This window comes from Meleagris gallopavo, chromosome 1 (genome assembly GCF_000146605.3).
Source record: "Meleagris gallopavo isolate NT-WF06-2002-E0010 breed Aviagen turkey brand Nicholas breeding stock chromosome 1, Turkey_5.1, whole genome shotgun sequence".
Lineage (NCBI taxonomy): Eukaryota > Metazoa > Chordata > Aves > Galliformes > Phasianidae > Meleagris > Meleagris gallopavo.
In genome coordinates, this window is record NC_015011.2 from 26747850 (window position 1) to 26769889 (window position 22040).

The following is a 22040-nucleotide window of genomic DNA, read 5'->3' on the forward strand; positions in this document are numbered from 1 at the left end:
GGTAGGAATACAGAACATACCCACATGTTCTTGTTAACATGTACAGTGTCTGCATGGTGATGGCCCAGTGGTGGGTACTTTTTTTTTTTTTTTTGTAAACTGCAGCACTCCATAAACTCTGTCTATGGTGCTGAAATCAGCAACGTCATTTCAGCATCTTTATCTGATACCTTTCAGCTTTCCTTTGTGCATGACAGCGATTCATCATGTTGTTGGTTTTCTTTTTTCATTCAAGCGTATAAAACCTACTAATATCCTATTTTTGATAGTTTAGGATTAACACCAGGTTGTTTCTTCCTGCCTTTAGAAACTTTGAAAATAACCTTTGCATAATTTTATTATGCTAAAACTTAATTAGAAAAAAATATATTTTAAAAACAAATGCCTGTTATTAAATAGCAGAAGGGAAAATGAAATGATTTTTCCATGTTATGAATGTTTACATGCCAATAATACTTTGAAATTATATATAAAAAAAACTATAAATACATGGAAAAAGAGAATTTCTATGTACAAAAGGTAGTTCTGTTCTATCTACAAATATGCTGTCAATGATTCCACAGAAATTTTTATTTAGCCAAGTCTAAAAAAATAAAATGTATGTTATTGTAGAGTTTTAAATATGTAACATATGTGAATTACTTAAGAGTAATGTTTGTGACTCCTATTTTTACTTTTTGTAGAAGCTACCTATGCATTCAGTTGATATTTAGTTCCCTAGTTACAAAATTCAGTGATAACTTTTTTTCTTCATTCTTCCTGTTTGTACTTATAGTCATCAAATGAAATAACATAATTTTTTTTAAATCAGTTTCTTTATTTAGAGTCACCATGTCTTCAGCCATCTTAATGGTCAGATGTCTTTTTTCTAGAGGACTTGGTAGTTATTCTGCAAGAGTCACTTTTGGCTTGTGATCAAAATTCTGATCAACAGGACTTTGAGCACATTTCTGCTTATGGGCCCAGTCTTGCTCTCATGAGAATTTTAACTTTGATATGAGTAGAGTCAGGTATTCATTGTTCTCATTTCACTTCATTTATTTCATTTTTACTAATAATGTTTCTGTCAGTCATTTACTGCTTGTTAGATTGTGAAAGCTGGTGTTGTTTATAAACTAGTCAGTTGTTGTTATTGCTGAGGAGAAGCGCGCAGGTCTACAAAGAAATCCTTAATGTCATCTAAGCTGTTCAAACTAGATGAGTTCAGTGTATCACAGCCTCAAGTTTAGACATCACTAATAACTGAATTTCCCTTTTGATTGAAGACAAAATACTGGATTTATACGTTCTGAGTCTAAACATGCATTTATTTTTAAGTCTTTTGGGAAAATAGCAAAGTAGCTTAGAACTTGCTTTTATCAATAATTCCCTCTCAGTCCTATGTCTCCTTTCTGTCCTTCACAGAATCACAGAATTGTAGGGGTTGGAGGGGACCTCTAGAGATCATCAAGCCCAGTCCCCCTGCAAAGTAGGCCCACTACAGCAGTTTGCACAGATAGGCATCCAGGAGGGTCTTGAATATCTCCAGAGAAGGAGAATCCACAACCTCCCTGGGCAGCCTGTTCCAGTGCTCCATCACCCTCACTGTGAAGAATTTTCTTTGCATATTGGAGCAGAACACCCTATGCTCCAGTTTGTGACCATTTCCACTTGCCTTGTCCCCACAGACTGCTGAAAAGAGGTTGACCATGTCTCTTTGACTCCCACACTTAAGCTACTCCTAACATTAATAAGATCCCCTCTGAGTCTTCTTTTCTCAAGGCTGAACAGACCCAGGTTACAGCCTTTCCTCATAGGGGAGATGCTCCAGACCCTTTATAATCTTTGTGGCCCCCCGCTGGACTCTTTCAGGAGAATCCCTTCTCTCTTCTTCCTCCCACATTTAAGTAGTACATAAAATACAATTATTATTACTAACCAGTATGAGTAAGTACTTTGTGAAAGTGTTTATTATGCGGGTCATTGCAGTTGTACAGCCTAAAACTATCAAAAATAACCTTTGTGCTCCAATTGGCATTTCAGCAGGAGAATATGTAAGGAAATATTTTAACGGATATTATCATGAGTTTGTTTATTGTCAAACAAGAGCACCCCAAATACTTCTCTAGAAACAAACAAGCCAAAAACGGTTTTGATTTTAATCAAAAATGTATTTTCCTCATAAAAAAATTTCACATACTCACTGTGTCTACTCTACAGAATTTGTCCATTTCATTACACCATATGTCAATCCTAGTATAGCTTTCACTGCAAAACTCGTGGCTATTGTGTGTAATACAGCACAGGAGGAGGTATTGCTCAGTTCCACTACTTTTAAGTAATAGTAAAAAAAAAATATACAGAAAACGTTCTTGGCTACTTGCACTGTATTCCAGACTTAAAAGTCTCACGAAAGTTCTAGAAAATGAAGTTAATTGTATTTGGTTGGTAGAATACCCTTAGGAGCCTTAGTTAAAATTCTTCTCTTATGCTGAGGCAGTACATATTCCTATTTGTCAGCAGCAAAGTCCAGGCATCTAATTTCTAAAAGATACAATTTTTCTTGTTTCTGTTTTATTTAGCACACGTACAGTCCTGTGCTTTTTATTTCAGAAATCGATATTTATGACATATTAGTTGGTACGCCTATTAGAGTTGATTTAACATCCATTGCTGTGCTTTTTTCTTTGCCCATGTCCCAAAGACTGATTAGAGGAGGATAAAGCTCATTGAGTGCAAAGGATTGTTTCTTCAGGTATTTCTTCATATAGCTGTGTCGAACATCATAGTTCATATCCCGTGAGATGCAGCTGTAGAGATACACCACAGAGATGATTCCCAGAAGAGCACCAAGGCCGGCAAGAAATCCTATTATGCTGTTCTTTTCATAGTCTTTCACTGGCATATCTAGTCCTTTAGTGGTTACGTTGACACATTGTTTCTTATTCTGTGGGTAAATAGTGGGAATATCTATACAAATTTTGTATTCAGTTGATGGATTTAGATGTGTAAGGTTATATACCTTTATATCAGATGGTACTCGAGCACTCTGTGCAGCCTGAGAGTTTTCAGCTTTCAGAAAAGCAGTCCATCTAACACTGGACTTCAGAATTTTAGAACTTGCTTTCCATGAAACCAAAACAGAATTAGATCTTACATCTTTGATTTTGATACTTAAAGGTCCATCGCTGTCCTGAGGGAGAGAGCCATCCACTTTAATCATAACTGACTTTAGATCTGCCCCAACTAAATTTGTTGCTATGCATGTGTATAAACCACTTTCTTTCTCTGTTACATCACTTATGTCTAATGTTCCTTCAGAATGAATGTAGTATTTATCAGAAATAGTATTAGGCAAAAGTTTATGTCCTGATGGCGTTATCCAGTAGATTTCAGGTTCTGGTTCTGCTGTTGCTCTACAGTGTAAGGAAATATGGCTGCCAGTTTCTAAATCCAAAGTAGATGGAAAACTTTCAGGAGCTATCAGAGGGAGACAGATTTCCATCATTTCCCGGAAGTGTATCTGTCTCACATTCTGGCCTTGGAATTCAGGAGGGTCTACACAAAACAGAGATTCTGGCTCCATGAAGCGAATGTTTGTTTTGTTCATGTTAATCCAGCGGATGACGCAATCACATCTAATGGGATTGCTGTGTATACTAACTTCCTTCAGGTTAGGCAACGATTCTATTGTACTGCGGTACAGGGCACTCAGTGCATTGCTGTTGAGCATGAGTGATTCCAGCTTGGGAAGTCTGTAGAAAGCATTTGGATGAATGTATGATAATCTCGGATTGTTGGTAGCTTCTATTTTTCTTAAATCTGGTAAATTATCAACAGCAAGACTATCTATGGAAATCAGTTCAGGCATATTATTAATTCCTAACTCCTTCAGGTGCAGCATATTGCTAAAATCCCCTCTTCGTATTCTGTTAATGGGATTCTTATTTAGATCCAGAAATTTGAGATTTGTAACCTTTTGAAGGGCAATATGGGGCACTTTAACAAATCTATTGTCATAGAAGGAAATGCTTTCTAAATTTTCAAGGCCAGCCAAAGCATTATCTGGTATTTCAGTGAGATTTATGCTGGCTAAAACTAGGCTGCGCAGATTGATGAGTGGCTTAAAGTTCATATCTTCGATTCTGATTATTGGATTTTCTCCAATCATGAGAATCTCCAGATTAGGAATAGCTTCAAACCACTTACTGTTGATCATTTGCAGACCATTTGAGTTGAGATGAAGTCTGAGAAGATTATTGAGGCCTATGAAAGCTCCCGGCGCAATCATAGAAAGCATGTTATGATTAATGTAAAGCTCTTGTAAGTTGTGGAGTCCAGAGAGACATTCTTCAGGGAGTTCAGTAAGTTTGTTTTCTTCCAGGTACACAGAAAGCAACTGTGGTATTTTTGTAAGATTAATACTGGCCACCGAGGATAAATTGTTCTGAGATAAGTCTAGACCAGTTAAATTCACTGGGAAGTCTACTGAGTGTTCAATTTTTCCAATATTGTTAGTCTGTAGAAGTAAAACCTGTGTGTCAGCAGGCAGTCTGGCTGGAAAATTTAAAAGGCCTAAATCATTACAGTCCACTGTCGGAACCTCCATATATACAGACCGGGGAGTGAACCAAGGTCTGATCTCACATATACACAACTCTGGGCAGTCTGCTTTTTTTTCTACAGCCTGTACTACTGCAGTGATAACTAGGCCAAGTAGAAAATTAATTTTGAGTTGCATGTCCTTCATTTTAGCTGAAATGTTTGTAGAAGTAAGAGACCCTTTAGTATTCCACGGTTACGATTTTGGAATTCAGTATGACCCGGTCAATTGATAAAACATAGACTTGCATTTGTCAAAGGCAGATTTCGAAGGACTTTCTTCCTGAGGATAAGTGATAAATTTACAAGCAACTTGTCCAGTAGCAAGAGACATTTTGTGGAAATGAAGGTCACTCTGTCCTTGTTGACATAAAATTGATAAGCTTTGTGAAGATGAAGCATGTATAGATGGTCATAGGAGATTAAGCAATTCATTTATTTAGTAGTATTAACTTCAAATCCCATGATTGATTAGTGTTTGCAGGAATGACAGGATGACCTAAAATATAAGAAGAGGAAATAATTAGTATAAGAAACTATAAAGTTATAAATTAATTTAGCTATCTCTTGCTCTCTAATGTTAATTATTGCAAGTAAGAAAAGAAAATGACTGTGGTGCCTAGAGTATTGTAGTGGTATCTAAATAGCATAAATGAAGTTAATATAGTAATATATCTTTAGACTTGTAGCTTGTCATATATCCAGTGGAGCATTGCTCTAAAGAAAGATGAAGATCTACAAAGTATAAAGCAAAATATATCAGTGAGATTTTTCTACATATTTTATGTTCCTTTAAAATCCTTTCTTTTTTTCTTACAGTTATCACCAGAAGCAGGCTGAGTTCTGTTGGCTTTGAAAATGTAAACTGAGCAAAATTCTACAGAGAATGAATACTTAACTTTTGAACGTGAAATTTAAAAATATAAAGAACATGACTTATATGTAATCAAAGGAAAATGAAATGATTGGATTAATACTCATTTCTAATGGTGACATACCTACATGAGCTTCTGAGATATTTAAACAGAAAGATACAAAATTAATAATCCGCTAGTTTTATTATTTTCTGATTCTTTCTGTAGCTGTTGTTTGGGAGTAAAACTTCCCCTCCCCATCTCCTTCTTTAAGTAATAACTAGAAAGAATACTATACCTCATAATAAATAGGTTGTCATCTTGACATACCTAGTCTGAATACTGCTGTGCATATTTTGGCTTCAATAATTTCAATTGCAAGGGATTAAAAAAAACAAGAAAAGTGACTTCAGAGAGATAAGAAAAAATAGTCAACGCTAGCAATTGCTTCTTCAATCCATAGCTCTGGAAGAATCTGAAATTTTCAATGAAGTTACAGATCTTCTTCATATCCCAAATGATAATAAAGATGGGAGTCTCGATGTCCCGAAGTGTCAAATGTGTCTTTACTTTAGATTTTTTTGCTATCTAGTTATTCTTTCTATGGAAAAAATGTCCTATCATGAGTGTATTTGTATTCCAAGTAATATAATTCAAACGTTTCCATGTTTTATATTTGAAGTAGTATTCATTAGCTCCTGCACTTACTTCAGAAAATAGTCCATACACTAACTTAAACCATACTTTATCTGAGAAGACTACCATATTATACATGTCTGTGCCCTTTTCCCCTTTGCCTCTTACATTAAAATTCACGGTGACATTGTTTACAAACTGTAAGATGAGAATCAATGCTTTATTGACATTGATAAATAACTTCTGAGACGTTGTTGGTATCGATAGAGAGAATTACAAAAGTCAAGTGTCAAGGATTTGGATTTCAGATTTCCTTTGCAGGCCCAGAAGGACTGGACATATTGATCAAATAGACAATCCATATCAGCTCAGAGGAAAGGTGGTGGACCGTACTGAGTTGCATGAGAGTTGGGCCAATTTGAAGAACATTTGGCAAGTGTTTATGGCTTCTATGTTATATACATGTAAGGAAATTTAATATTTTACTTTAACATGCAAATATATTAAAAAAGTGAACAGACAACGTGTGAGGTAAACATACAGAAAACATTCTGCTGTTTTGAGGATTAATAATATGTTTTTATGGAAATGGCCCAGTTTATACTGAAATGTGAAGACATGCTGACAGAAGTAGTAAAAATATAATCTGTTTCTTTGTTCTGGGAAATAAGATGAATGTGGGCTTGCAGAAGAATAAAGATATGTATTGGACTGCTAATGTCTAGCTTATAACTTGCTCTTAAATTATCCACCATAAGGTAAGTAATGTACCTATTACCTACCTAATGTATCTAGAGTACTGTCCCATTTACTAAAGATCTCTAGGTAGAAATCATTCTAGGCCAAATGCACAGATGTGATTTATTATAGAAAAGGTAAGGAGGAGGAGAGGGAGTGCTTTTTGAGTCCTGTTCTTCATGTACTTTCTTAGGCACATGTCCCGTTGACTTCTAAAAATTTATTTGAATTGTATTTTGCAAATATATTTGAAAGTGTGGAGAATACAAACTGTAAGCTTCTAATGATTGAAACATCATTGGAAACCTTACTTGACTAATAAAATTATTGAGGTTCAGCAAACTGCTCTGTGGATATCTAAGCTCAGTATTTAGATTTCGTTATCATGCTCATGAGTAGGAAAGTGTTCTGAGAAACAGTAATGACATAATTGTCCTGCTTTTCTGCTCCACACTAGACATTTGTTGTTGGTCACTGTGAATGGTTGGATGTGGACTGAGATGGAATTTTAATGTGTGAAGTTCTAGGTACTTGAGATCTTCTACCAGTAAAAGCATACAAACTACTACCTTTTTGTGTACATAGTGCCAACATCAGTTAATATTTTAGTTTCTCTGAGATTCTCATGCCAAAACAGGAGCATTAGTGGACATGTTCACATCACATATTAGATGAGGCTTTCCGCAAATGACATAAAAACAGATGTGAGAAATCCATGTTGAAATTCTTTTTCCTTATGATTTAATCTGATGTCTTTTCTCTTTCTGGTGAATGCTTCAGTTAATAAGACACCAACTCAAGCTCATGTGGTGTTGTAGCATAAATCTTTCTTATTTGAGCAGTTGATGTGCTTCTGCTTTGTATAAAATATTCACTGGGTTGAGTGCCTTGAAGAACAGATTGCAGAATAATTTTCACTCTGTCCCTTTTGAAAGATTTTTGTTTTAATCAGTGTTATATCTGAGTATTATTTTACATGAGAATGATTTGCTATTGACAATCACTCATGGCATGGAATAAGAGTATTTGCAGAGTAGTATGGACACCCATGATGACTTGGGACACTATACAAAAAAACAGAAAAAGTGAAATGCACAGGAAAACTTATGTACAATCATTCGAGTAATAAAGCAGTGTTTTGGTCTTTTTGCTTCTAGTAGTAGTATTGTGTGAAGCTTCAATAGAGAATGTTGGTGAAGAGGTTAAGAAAATACAGATTGCTGATGTTAAGTTTTCTGGTTCCATTTGAAGAAATCAAAGCTCAGTATGATGTTAAAGAGTATGGGACTATGATTCTGCTTTTGTCAACTGATGTGTGTCTGTGCTTCTGTGTGTATGCAGTTAATTTCTAACCTTGAGATACATACAAACCATTTTGAACTTATAAATGAGCTGCAGCCTACTGTAATAAAGTCAACCCCATGTAAACTGCTATCTTGCACTCAAGACTATAAATTGTAATTGAAGTTCAATTTCCTTGAAGAATGCAGCCTCACAGAGATAATCGGAGAGTAAGCATTTAACTGTTTGAGACTTTGAACTTTGGGAATGCTTTGATTCCCTTTCTTCATTAGTATACTGATAACAGTAAATAAAGACCAAATTGAAATACTGTTAGTAACAGGGATTTTCAGAACTTTTGTAAATGCCTTCCAGTAGTTTTGCATTTCAAATATCCAATTTTAAAGGTACTAATATGAACAAAAAGAACCTGAATAGTATTTAAGATATTTTAGATTTAAATACATAAAGGTTTCTTTGCAAAAGTAGTTTTTGCCTTCAAAACAACAACAACAGAAAATATTAAGTAAGAATGCTATTTCATTACAGCTCCTTTGCAGCTTCTGATGCCCATTCAGTATTTTTGATGCAATGCAATGGATTCATAAAACTTACGAGAATTATGAAGCACAACAGAAAAGCCTGTAGAGATGAGGCTCAGCAGCAAAGTGTCACCAGTAAGCTGGGGACACAAGCAGCAGGAGGAGCTGCAAATTATAGTTTTGGTGTCTTTGATGTACAAATCTTTAATTAACTGCACTGAAAAGTTACCATGTGCACTTTGGTTATACATGTTTTCTCTCATTTGGATAAAATGCTATTATTTGTTTACTAATGTCTGTAATTGAAAAGTCTCAGTGGTGTCTCCATCTAAAAATTATTCAGGATTACTGTTTTCCTGTACTAGAACTTATGTCATAAGGTGCTTAAATCTTTGTGGAGAGATTCCTTAAATTCTACTGGAAGACCACCTGAATTACATTCAGTCCATGGTTATGGTCCTATCAAATATGGTGTACTTCTTAGGTTTAATGTATTGGCATGTCTTAATTAGGTGTGTTTCGTTCACTGCTATTGACAGCTGGATCCTTGATTCACAAGAGTGTATCACCATTATTTGAGCTGGAAAAGACATTCAGTGAATGAATAAACTGAGCAACGTTTCTCATCACTGGAGCAACAGACAGCTAAAAACCAAGTCAGAGTGGGCAGAAAGGAAAAGAAGCACGTCAGATTTTGGCAATCTTTCTTTTCCACTTCAGCAGTTAGAGAGACAGTGATAAAAACTAAAAATGCAGCAGCTACACTGCAATGTGCCCTGCTGGCAATAAGGCAAACAGTTCACTTCACGAGGACCAATTTAGAGGTGGCAAGCATGTTGAAAACACAGCTGTTCATACAAAGCTACCTTTCAAAAACATCAACTGAAAGAGCCACTTCTCGGTTCTTGTCATTATAACCACTTTGAGCAGTTCTGTGGACAGAAATCCTGGTGACAGAAATGTCACTAACTAAAAATCGGGGATGAGACATTTCATTCCTCCCTTGACTGTGGCTACAGCATTTGTTATTTATTTACTTATTTTAAGAAGAAGTCGTGGAGTTATGCAGACTTTGTTTGAAATTTTAATATTTTTCTGACACTTCTTATTGGGCGCTACTTTCTTTGTTGGATACTCAAAATGAAAAGATGCAAAAAGACTAAAAAGAAGATGCAAAAACATATTTATTTGAAATAGTTCAAGAATCTGTGCTAAAATCATTTTTTTTTCCTTCCCCTCTTTAAGAATGTAACTAGGATGCCTTTGTTGAGGTATATGTGGAAAGTCTGTGACTGAGGAAGTAGTACAAATTTAGGTTAAAACGCAAAGAAACAATACAGCAGGCATTTATAAGAGAACCTGTTCTGAAATAAAATATTTCTAAAAGTGAGCTTTACTGGATGATGTGGTTGTTGGAAATCATACAGGCTGTGTAAAAACAGAAGGACTTTCTGCTACCATATGTAGATTCTCCTTCATTCCACTCTCTGAGGCAAAGAGTTTCATGCAGAACCTCCTTACAAATTAACAAATATAAATTAATATGCTCTTACTATTTTACGTTGTTATAAACAGCTAACACACAGTCTGCTTTAAAACATGAATGAGAATTTTTGGAAATGGATATGTTTCTGAGGTGTTCAACTTGGACAGCGGACAGTTTCAAGTGATAGTTGTATTTTGAGAATCTTAGGTTGAAAGCCTCAAAAGTGACTAGGGATTGTTGTTGGAAAGTTGCTTTATTTTGAACATCATCTTTAGTTTTCTGTAGTGGTTGATTTTTGGAACATCAGGCTTGCCTGCATAGCAGCAAGTAAAGGAGGGGGCAATGCTATTTGTATTTAACCCTGGAAGCAATTTGCAGTGCCTGAATAATTATTTCAGTGTATGTGTTTGTGTTTATTTTGTGAGCTTGATAAACTTCCTTTTTGTTACATATTATTTTCTCCTTTTCTTTTGAATAAATTTCCCTGACAGAAAGCTGAAAGCTTAAGATGTTGAATGTAAGTGTAAAACAGGACGAATTTGCATGCAGATCATTATGAGAGAAGAATGGCAAAACTTTATACATCATTAATTTCTTTGTATCCACAAAGAAACATTATGATCAGCTAGATCCAAAGGAGATTTACCCTATCTCTTTCACCAAATGTGTGTGGCCCACACTCCTTGTGCACTTGTTTATTCCACAGTAAAGCATTTTAACAGATATGAGAGCAATTTTCACCATGTACAATTCATTAAGAACTTACTGTAGTTGTATTTCTTGTATCATTATAAAAATCTCCTTGCGTAAACGTTACAGAGTAACAGAGCATAAAGCTTTGAGAATAGGTATATTGAAAACAACAGAAACATTCCAAAGGAGTTTTAAGATATGGTATGTGATATTTTATTTTGGAATAACTTTTCAAAGGACTTGAACGAATACTTTGTAAAGCCTTTTGAAAATTTGAGGATGGAAAAAATACAGTTCTGATTTCCTAACCTATTTTAAAGTGGATTAGCATGATTGACATGGAATGGCAGATGATTGCTGGACCACCTGCATGAGAAGCAAGGCATTTATCAATCATAATCTCAGTGCTTAGCAGAAATAGAATATAACTTCGTTACTGTTACAAATTTGGCAGCATTTGTGGCAGCAGCATTGTGTATTGGAGCCATGCTGGTGGATGAGTACCACTCAGTCTTGCGTGCCAACTCAGTGCTGAACAAAACTGTGACCTTTATTCCATGGAGCTTTCGGTTTAAATACAGGAAAAATGACAATGGATGACTGAGACAGGGCAAGCAGAGAGATGTCACCATGACAATCTCAGAATACCCCCACTTTTATTCTCTTACTTTAAGCAGTGTAATAACTTACTATCGTGATCCTGAATTAGTTTTCCAGGCTTTTCGTTTAGATTCTCAGTCTGTAGTTCTTTCACGTGCTTTTGATGCATTTAATTGCACATTCGCTAGCTATGGGGTGAATCTGACCACTTCACAAATTTCATAGTGAAAGAGGATTAAAAGTTTGTGAAATTCTATTTTGTAAAGGAAATGATAATTTTATTAATTTCATTTACCACTCTCCCCTCATTTTTTTTTTTTTTTAATACTACATCAAATATGAAATACCTACCAGCCTACAAATTTGTGCATTCTTTCTGGGTTAAGAGAGATATTAGAAAATTATACTTACACGACATAATGAATTTCAGTTAAAAGTATACATTCCTTTACCATTTGTGTTCTTATACATTGTTTATTTTCTCATTTCTCCTACAGCATTTCAAATCATTTCAAGTTATATTCAATTCATTTGACTTCTTCAAAAATCAGATATTGAATGTACAATTCTGACATTTTTATCTAAAAATTTAACTCTTTGCTAGAATTAAATATCTTATTTTCTTCTAAAATAGTAACTGCATATCCATTTTCTACTTGTCAGAGAAAACAGTAAAAAGATAATACATAAAAAAGAACTTTTCAAAGTATTTTGATCTTTTCCCTAACCTCTTTCCTAACATTGAAAACGCTTCTCTGAGTAACTGGGTTATATGTTGTTGTCATTACCAAGCAATTGTGTCAGAAAAATACTGCTGTGAGTTGAGACAGCAATGCATTAGTTTAATCCGTACACGTTCAACTTCTTTTTGACAGTTGTCATGTTAGTAGCGGCAAGCACATATTGCCAGTTACCTAGGCACATAGCTGGCAAAGGAACGATCACGTTCTGGATGTGGGTGAATGTACCCTGTTACCAGATGCTCCAAGCAGATGGCCAGAACTAAAGCTGAGTGAGACCAGTTTTGGCTTGATTTTCTACAAAGCTACCAAAGCAATGCTAGGAGTCTGTAATGCATTTGACTAGTAAAGAATCTGAGCCAACATCAAGCAGAGCGTTTGGCAAAGCCTGCATTTTATATTTTTATTTTGTGGCTCTTGTAATTTAAAAGTTAAATAAGCCTAAAACATAGAAACAGGTGTGCTCTCGTAGTGGTATTACAGTCAGGGAAAGATAGAGGCTGTAGTTACCATATAATATATTCCTTGTGAATTTATTATGTGTTGTGTTTGGGTTGGTTTTGGTTTGTTTGTTTGTTTTTAATTTATCATGGGAAAAAAGGGTTACTGTAATAAAATTACCATAGTAGTAAACAAGATAATTTTAGGAACTGCAATTTCTGTTGTATATTTTTGCAATAACAAACATTTAGGCTTGAAAGATCTAAATTAATTTAAACCATCAGTCTTAAATAGCAGATTCTGAATGTTTAAGGTTTTCACATTTTAGTTCTTGGTATATTTATGATTTTGGGTACATAGTCATTTTGAGGTAAATGCCCTTATATCTAAAAAGGTACCAAACCAAACCAACCAATCAAAAAACCCACAGTGGACAACGGAAATGATTTTGAACTCCAATAATCTAAGTTTTTCAAGTGACTAATGAATACAGGTGTATCAGGAAAATTCTGATACAATCCCAGATTGTATTTGATGTATACTTATAAAATAATGCATAGTTTGAGATCCATGAAAGGGAAAAAATGTTGCTTGTTATTACAGTTAGTAGGAATATATATGTAAATATATATCTGAAGTGCCAGAAATGAATTAGATAATCCAAGTAATCTTTTCTTTTTCATGGATTTTCCTACAATTTAGGCTACATTACTTTTACTTTATAATTGTGAATATATGAGGTGATTACTTTTATCCTGACCCACCTAGGGAATCAGGCATTCACAATGTATTGTTCAACAGAAGTGGATATAATTAAAAAAATAAATTCTTGAGGCAGTTTTAAGAAATGTACTTATGAAAAAACAATCTCAGGATGCAGAAACAGACAAGATGTTAAACAAAATATTCTTGTAGAGATTGGGATTTAAATGTTTTGTTTTCTGTTGTGCTTTATATCCATTGGAGTGATTTATGCATACTGAAGTTTTCTCAGAGAGGTATTGTCATTTCTGATATCAGAAAGTATTTTGGTTTGTGTTTAGTTTTAATTAAAGTTTTTGCTCAGCTGAGTATCTCAGTGATATTGAATGTAAAGGTTTTTACATGATTTACAAAACTAATTTTATTTTCATACCTGAAATTATTGGTTTTTTGCTTTTATGACCCATTCATCAGCTCTAATCCACAGTATAAGATTAACATAGTTCATTTCTTATTTCCCTAGAAGTGAATACATTGAAATGCAGAACTTATTTTTGTTTTATGATTTGTTTTCTAAAACAATAAAATAAAAAGGATAGATACAAGTCAAAAATACAGCAACACTTAGAACTAAGCACAGTTTACCTTCTTGTAGAACCACAGCTCAATAATCATATACTTCCAGAAATGCTATCTGAATCTTCTCTCAGATGTTTTTCGTTTCCTTTCACATTATCAGGATTATGTCTGAATTTATAAACTTATTTAAACTTTTGTACCTCTCTGGCATGTATAAATTGAGAGCCACCGTCCCCATGTCCTTTTTCCCCAGTGTACAGTCCTTTTAATTATTCCTATTATCTTTAAGGTATTTTTTATATTTTCTTTAAAATGAGAAATTCACTCAATCCCTGAATGTTAGCTGATTTGACTCAATAGCTTGTCACTGAGCGGGGTTAATTTATCCTGTGAAACACCTATGATATTGTCGCATCTTAATTGTGTATTTCCTTTTTAGACCTCTTGCATTTGGATGCCAAATCTGACAGCAGTGATAAAATTAATGTTCTGATCTCCTAGAGAATTTTCAGCAGTATTTACTGTTCAGATATCACAATAAACCAGACAGTGATTGCTGTTCTCACAGATTGTTCTATTTTTTGTTCTAATTTCTGTCATATTTTGTTGTGATTCCTAGTTCTGATCCAAAGACACAGATGTATTTGTTTTCCTTGTATATATAAAGACACCTGGGAACGCTAACTCATGTATTACCATAAGAGTGTTCAAGATGTGTAGATGTATTTGAGCAAAGAAGTCCATCTTGCTATGAGACAATAGTTCTTGAAACCAAACAAATGATAAGGTGGAATTAAGTCACTGGCCACTGATATTACCTGAAAAGCTCATACTAAAGGTGACTCTGGAATGGCAGAATGAACAGTTTGTTCATTGTTAGTGTTGAAGTGGGATAGATGCACCATTTCAAACTGTCCTTTTTGCTTGTCCTTGGCATTTGGTAAAATTTGTCATGTTAAGCCAGTGGAACCTACTGTCTTTTCATTATGACGTTTTTGTTTGGTTTTTGAGTCAGGATTCTACCTTTCTTTTTTTCAAACAATGGTCTGGTTCTCTTTTCCAACCTGAAAACAACTGGATGTGTACAGGATTGATATTTCAATAGTTTGAAATTTCAGTAGCGTGAAATGACTTATTATTTCAGGGTCTAGTAGTAATTTCCTCTCTGGAAGTTATCAGAGGAATATCAGAAGGAAAGAGAAAGACATGACATGCTTGTTTACCTAAAAGATGAACATTTGCACTAGAATGCCAGTGAAACAGCAAATACAAACGTAGCATATTCCAAAAGGCATTAGTTTAATTTATCAGCTGTGGATAAGAATGCTTGTAGAATGCTGTACACAGTTCTTGTCACTCAGCTGCAGTAAAGTAAATATGTTATTATGCAGAATATGAGGAAAGTGCTAAGAATTGTTTTAAGAAGGAACCAAGAATGAAGGATGTTTTTGCAAAATGAGTGAAAAGAGGTTCCTTTCTACACCCGTATGAAGTCAAAAGCTATCGGAGTGTGAGAAGAACTATTTAAGTTAACATCCAGTGTAGTTACTACAATAACCAGCTGCTTAGATAATGGGACTAAAATTAATGTAGACTTTGAAAATTACCATTTTCTATCGGAGTGAAATTGTGGAACAGTGTCTAATTGGGACATCACTTGTGTTTAATAGCAAGTTTGCTCTTAGAATTTGTATTGCCTGTAATAGCAAGTGACCTTTCAAGCATGTGTTTCTAAAAAGCCCGTTATGACTTATGTGAGTGGAAACATCATCTGTGAACAGTGAGCAAGTCCAACAAATAGTAGAAAACATAATGTTCAGACCCACAGTATTTTCTAACCACTATTTTAAAAGAATATTGCTTCCTCTGTAAAGCAGTTTCAGATGTGTTGAAAACAGGAAAAATAGCTGTTAGTTACTTGTAAAAATGTTGCATAAAGTGCAGGTAGAGTAGTAATGCCCATTGAAGAACCTGGAGTTGTTTCCATGTATTACATGGTATCCCTAAGAGTGGCCTTACAAAGATACAATGGTTTTAAGCTAGAAAGAGGGAGATTGAAGTTAGATGTCAGTAGGAAATTTTTTACTCAGAAGGTGATGAGGCATTGGAACAGGTTGTCCAGAGAAGCTGTGGATGCCCCATGCGTTAAGCATTCATGGCCAAGTTGGATGGGATCCTGGGCAGCCTAATCCAGTGGGTGACAGCCCTGCCCACATCTGGGGGTTGGAAGTAGGTGATTTTAAGGTCTCTTCCCACCCAAGCCATTCTAAGATTCCAATATTTTATTGCAAAGATATTATTCCAGTTCTCAAAAATATTTTCAGAAGTTGCTGCTTTTCTTCACTGAATTAATAAATTGTTCTCTACAGTGAATTAGGAGCTTATATGGAAAAAACATAACAGACAAACGTAATGGAAGAACACTTTGTCTCGTATGTAAGTGCTTATGAAGTCTTTGAAGAAAATAAGGACATTTCTGGATACATCCTTTAAATTCTAGAATACGTCCCACTAGGATGAAACATATAATAGAAGAGAGTAGAAATAGAAGGGTAGAAGAATGCCATTTTTGTGAGGGATTTGGGTAGTTCTGTTGCCTCCTGAAAAACTGGCCTTGGGGTTTTGGAATTTTCCATAAGAAGCAAAAGAAGATATGTTGGTGACAAAGTGATTCTCTGTAATGAAAGTCTGCTTTTTTTGCAGTAGTGTATAATAATAGGTAATGACAGATATTTGCAGATTTATCTGTTTGAGGTATCTGATACAGTAGAAAAGCTGATACCAATAAATGTGCATAAGGGATTTATTTGGTTAACCACAGTTTAATCTGGTAAAGAAGAATAATTTGGCTTTGGTGTGTGGCTTTTTTCTGCCAATTCTTATAAACATGAACTGAATGTGCAGTTCAAGTTCTCTTGTTGGGTAATTATCCTTCCTTCAGGCAACAGTTGTCACCCTGTTTAGTATTATAGTGATGGAAGTTATAAACCACCTGTCTTTCTCCTTGCAAATGATTCTGTGTCCTCTGTTAATGAGCATGGAAATGTCACCTTAAATTGCTTTAACGTTCTCAATACTAAGAAAACAAAGCACAGAAATAATCTGAAGTTCAAAATCTATGCCAGTTGTTAAGTTTGTGTTAGTATGCCTTTTTCCTGGTTTCAGCTGGGACAGAATTGATTTTTTTCTTCATACTGTTTGGTATGATGCTATGTTTTGGCTTTAGGAGAAAAACAGTGTTGATAACCCACCGATGTTTTAGCTGTTGCTGAGTTGTTCTGCACAGAGCCAAGGACGTTTCAGGTTTTCACCTTCTAGTACTGCCCTAATAGTGAGGGGGGCAAGGGGGCACATGAACCTGGGAAGGGACAGAATCAGAAGAGCTGACCTTAACTGGCCAAAAGGATATTCCATACCATATGGTATCATGCAAAAAAAACCCCTTCAAAACAGTAGGGATTTGACCGGATGGGCTGCTGCTGCTTGGGGGCTAGCTGGGCATCAATCAATGGGTGGTAAGCAATTGTGTTGTGCACCACTCATTTTGTAAATAGATATTATATTATTATCATTACTATTATTTTCCTTTTCTGTCTCAGTAAATAGATGTTTTATCTCAACCCATGAATTCTACTTTTATTATTTTTTTCCTATTTCTAACCCCCATCTCACTGCGAGATTTGAGCAAATGACTGTGTGGTATTTAGCTGCCTGCTGGGTTAAGCCACAATAGCTTTGAACTCTCTTTACTACAGTATCCCATTTTATGTGAATAATTTTGGAAGTAAGTCCAGATTTGACTTTTATAATTTAGAACACAGATTGCAGAACAGTGTGAGCATTTTAACTTCAGTTTCAGAACGTGACTTGGGCTCAATTTCTACTACTAATTATGGAGAATGATCAACTGGTTAAAGGTTCAGATTATTCTAGAATTAAATTATTTGCTAAAGAAACACATCTGAATGGCTGAACGCTTGAAAAGTCCTGAAAGGATTTCTGGGGAAGTGACAAAATATTCTTTTCGTCTCCTGTCATGCATGAGACAGAAGAGATAATGTGAGCTAAAGAAGGAATCCAGGGGACATGAAATAGCATTTGAAAATTATAGAAGTAATAATTAGAGAGTTATAGCAGATATGAAGTAAAATAGGTTTGTTTGGCACTCCTTCAGGAGCAGGCTTTTAGGGCTGATCAAGACTTGCATTACAAGCAGTGAGGGAAATACCCTGAAGGCCATAAAAATGTTTGGCTTGAAAATTAGTTTTTAGCATCATTATATATCCCATGATGCTGCTAAACATTAGAATTAATCAGTAATTGATAAGTTACAAATAAACTTGCTTTATAGTTGCTCATTTTCTACAAATAATTAGTCTTCAAGGGTCACTATTTAAAACATTTTTATGTCCACTTTGGCTAATAAAGATCTGTCTTGGAACAAAATATTGAAGACTTATTGAGATGAGTTCTCATTGCAGTCAGGATATCTAAATTCCTTTTAATATTCTTGTGGTTTATAGAGCCATATGGATATAGAAAGCTGATTTTCACTAGTCTAAAATTTTAATGGAAGTTGGAGAATCTACTGCAGGTGAACACATCTATTTAGTTACAAAAATCTAACAGTGTCTTGGAAAAAAACTAGAAGACTGCAGTGTCTTATTGATGAGAATAAAGCAGAGCTTGGTATTTGAGTATTGTCATGTAGGATCCCGTGCCAGACCAGCAAGGTTTCATGGCATGTTCAGCAGGTTGTGTTATTAGTGTCTTGGTCTGTTACAAAAACTTTTTATTTTTTTTTGTCAAGGGAATCTGTACTTTGAAATGTCTTTGAGTTAACATAACTTCTGAATGAATCTCCAGCAATATTATGTACGCTTTTCCCAATCATTGCTATAATAAACAAGACAGTATCAGTTATATTTTGGATGTAGGCAATTCTCACTATTTGCAGATCAAAATATTAACAATTAACAAAACTCAGCTAATTCTTAATCATACTTGTTTTATGATGAATAATAACATTATAATACTATTTACTTGCCAAACTGGTAACCCAGGAAATACTGAGTTGGAGGAGTCTTGATAAAGTTTCTCTTTCTGTTCTTCCCTTCTCTGAACTCTTTTACTGAACATGAGTCTTGTAACCAACTAACACTTTTTAATGACTGGGAAAGTTTATTTTGATTTATTTTGCTTTACTCTATAGATTAAATAGTAGGGTATATACAAGTGTGATCCTTGAAATCAAATGGAAAGAAATCTGTACATTCTAATGAAAAATACCTCTCTGCTTAATTTACTTGATTGTGAAATACCATATTTTTCAAACTAGTTTTAAGGTTTAACATGATTAGCTTCATTAGTTTCGTAATTAGTTTAAGCAGATTGTTTTGGAACAGGCTATTTCACTGCTACTAAGTCAATCATGTTTTTATTATGAAAGTTCCCTCTTCAAGAATTTTTCACCACAGATTTAATTGCTTTCTCTTTTAAAAATAATGATAGCTAAGAAGCATGAAACTAAGAATTTATTTCACTGAGAATAATCCTTAATTATAGTGGCTGCACCTACTAGTTTGGTATTTTTCTGTTTCCACATGTTAGGCTTCCATTCTGCATGTTATAGAAAGGATGTTGCAGGGTTAAATGGACTTTACTGATAGGTAAGAGAAAAATGCTGGTAATTATTAAGCAACATTGTTCCACAGTAACAATTATAACAGTCTTTATTATGTATCCTTTGTTATGTTCAGTAGTATTGTCATCAGATTTCCATCTGATGTGGCAGTGCTAATGGAGGCATAGACAATCTCTGCAATGCCACAACAACTTCTTCATAAAATAGAATCAGCATGGTGAAAGATGAAGAGATCAGGAAATGTAAAAGGAGGAGCCTGGCAGAGTATTTTGTGATTACCATGTTTTAGAATCCAGGTAACTGTGGTCTCCTTTCATTTTGAAATTAGAAAATATTCAGAGTACTTATTGATCAGAAATCAGTTTAAGGTAGTTTCAGTTTATAATATCCACACCTGCCAGCCTCGCACCGTCTTGATCTGAGGATCTGTAGCATTCACAGTCTTCCTAACAGTCAGCTTCAGAGTTTAAAAGAAAATAATTGGTAGGAAGAGTTAACAAACACTTCATCATGACTATAACTTTTGTTGTTGTTGTTATTTTGTTTTTGTTTTGTTTTAATTTCGTCATTATAGTTGCTTTGCTTTTCAAAGTATCTTTGAAATCATAAAGAATTCACTAACTTCTTTCTTGATGGCTGGAATTCTGAGCTCAAAAGCACAATTTAAACTATTGCATTGTAACAAACTAAAATTTTGTTTTGTTATGAAAACTACACTTGCAAGAGTCATAACTAAGCTTTTCCCAGCCAGGAGAGAATACGATGAGTGGAAAAGAGAGTGAATGTTGTGGGTTTTGTTTTTTTTTCCCGGTTTTGTCTTTCTCTTGCTCACCATCTTTGAAAGTTAACTGAGTGGGAAGTAAAACTGAATCGATTTTAACTTAATTCTACTTCTGCTCTGCTCGATGAATAGCAGCACTTCTGAGAAAAAAAGAAATTTCTTTGATGTGTCCTTTGAGGGCTCTTTTTTTGCTCAGGCTAAGGCTATCTGTAAAATGACTGTTTGGAGACCTGTGTGGCAATCTTTTTTATGCCCAAAAGAGACGAATGGAAACAGCAATTACCATGCCATCTGTATGGTACCAGGGCTAAGCTTTCATCACTCATAATTGGAAAAAATCTCAATTTTTAGTCTAATCTCCATGTTTCTTTCGGTTATCAATGTTTCCTATTTTCTTCAGTGTGCTATCATGTATATTAGGTTTCACTTATCAGTTCTGAATTATGGAATTTGACTGTAAATGATTGTTAAATTTGACCACTCCATTCATAAGTTGTGTGAAAACAGGTTAGGGCTTCTAAACAAGGTCTTTATAATATTTTTATTTGTTGCATGTAAGGAATTTGAATGAATGCAGTAATTCGGATTTGTTGTTTGATATTCCAAGTTTACGATTTAACGTGTGTAACACTTTTTGTTGGAGCTACTCTGTAAATGAATGTCTCACTTTTCAGAAATTATTTCTTATGAGCTGCATTGTATCCAAACCAAAATTTCATTTGCTGTTGAAAAATTCAAATCATAGGCCTCAAATTCATTTTATCAAGTATTTCTTGCATGTTTTTCTCTCAGGTTCAACTTCCCGTGTTAAACATTTTAGAAATACTTCCTGAATTTTAGCATGCAAGGAAGTTAGCAACTTGAACAGAGTGGTCCATTGCACACTGTTTTGTGGTTTGCTTTTCTGCTGAGAGATGCTTTTTATGTCAATTGGAAAAGTTTATTTCCCAAGAGTTCAATTGTTTCTGGTTAAGCACAGATTATAGAATATTATGGTGATGAGCTGCATTTTCTAAGATAACCATATGGACCTCGAATGCCTCTGGAGATTAGACTTGTATAGAGTTACACAAAACTTTTCTAAGATAACCACATTGACCTAGAATGCCTCTGAAGGTTAGTCCTGCACCATGTCTCAAACAACTTTTCTGCTCTTTTTGCAGTGATTCCTCAAGGCTGTAGAAATGGTGGATCAAATTCCCCATCTAGGACACTAACTTAAATATGGGATTCTCCAATCTCAGTTATGATGATACAAGAAGCAAAAATTACAAGGCCATCTTTTATGTATAAGCAATAAGATTTTGACTGACAGAGATGTAATCACAATCAGATTAAGTTAGAGGCAGTTTGCTTCTATCATTAAAAATAAAAATGAAATTGTATTAAACCAAAACACACCATAATGCAGTTTAAGGCACTAGATCATCAAGTTTCATTGATAAGAATAGAAAACTATTGCACAGATAAATCTTCCGGAGCAGTCATTATACGCACCAAATTATTGCTCACTCGTTTCAAAATAACGTTGTCTATGGCTTTGACATTTAATCAGAGCAAGAATGGCATTTATTGAATCTCATATTCAGTAAGTCACCAATCAAAATTAATTTTTTTAAAGCCAGTAAAATAGAAAACGCTTGTTAATTTTACACAGATTTTTCTTTATGTGCTTGTGCTTTTGTCTAAAGACATGTTTGGGAATTTTAACCATCAAGCAGTTTTTTTGCTTTTAGTTTTGT

General features: G+C 34.6%; 2 protein-coding genes across 4 annotated transcripts in view; one reads left to right on the plus strand and one right to left on the minus strand.

Moving 5' to 3' along the window:
* IMMP2L (inner mitochondrial membrane peptidase subunit 2) overlaps nucleotides 1–22040 on the plus strand; it is a 455429-nt gene that overhangs the window by 185156 nt on the left and 248233 nt on the right. The gene's annotated exons all lie outside the window — the stretch shown is intronic.
* LRRN3 (leucine rich repeat neuronal 3) overlaps nucleotides 1821–22040 on the minus strand; it is a 37379-nt gene continuing 17159 nt past the window's right edge. Inside the window, exon 2 of the mRNA XM_010706884.3 lies at nucleotides 1821–5080. Within this exon, the coding sequence (XP_010705186.1) occupies nucleotides 2603–4729 (2127 nt within the window). The 5' untranslated portion in view covers nucleotides 4730–5080 and the 3' untranslated portion in view covers nucleotides 1821–2602. The remainder of the gene's footprint in view (nucleotides 5081–22040) is intronic.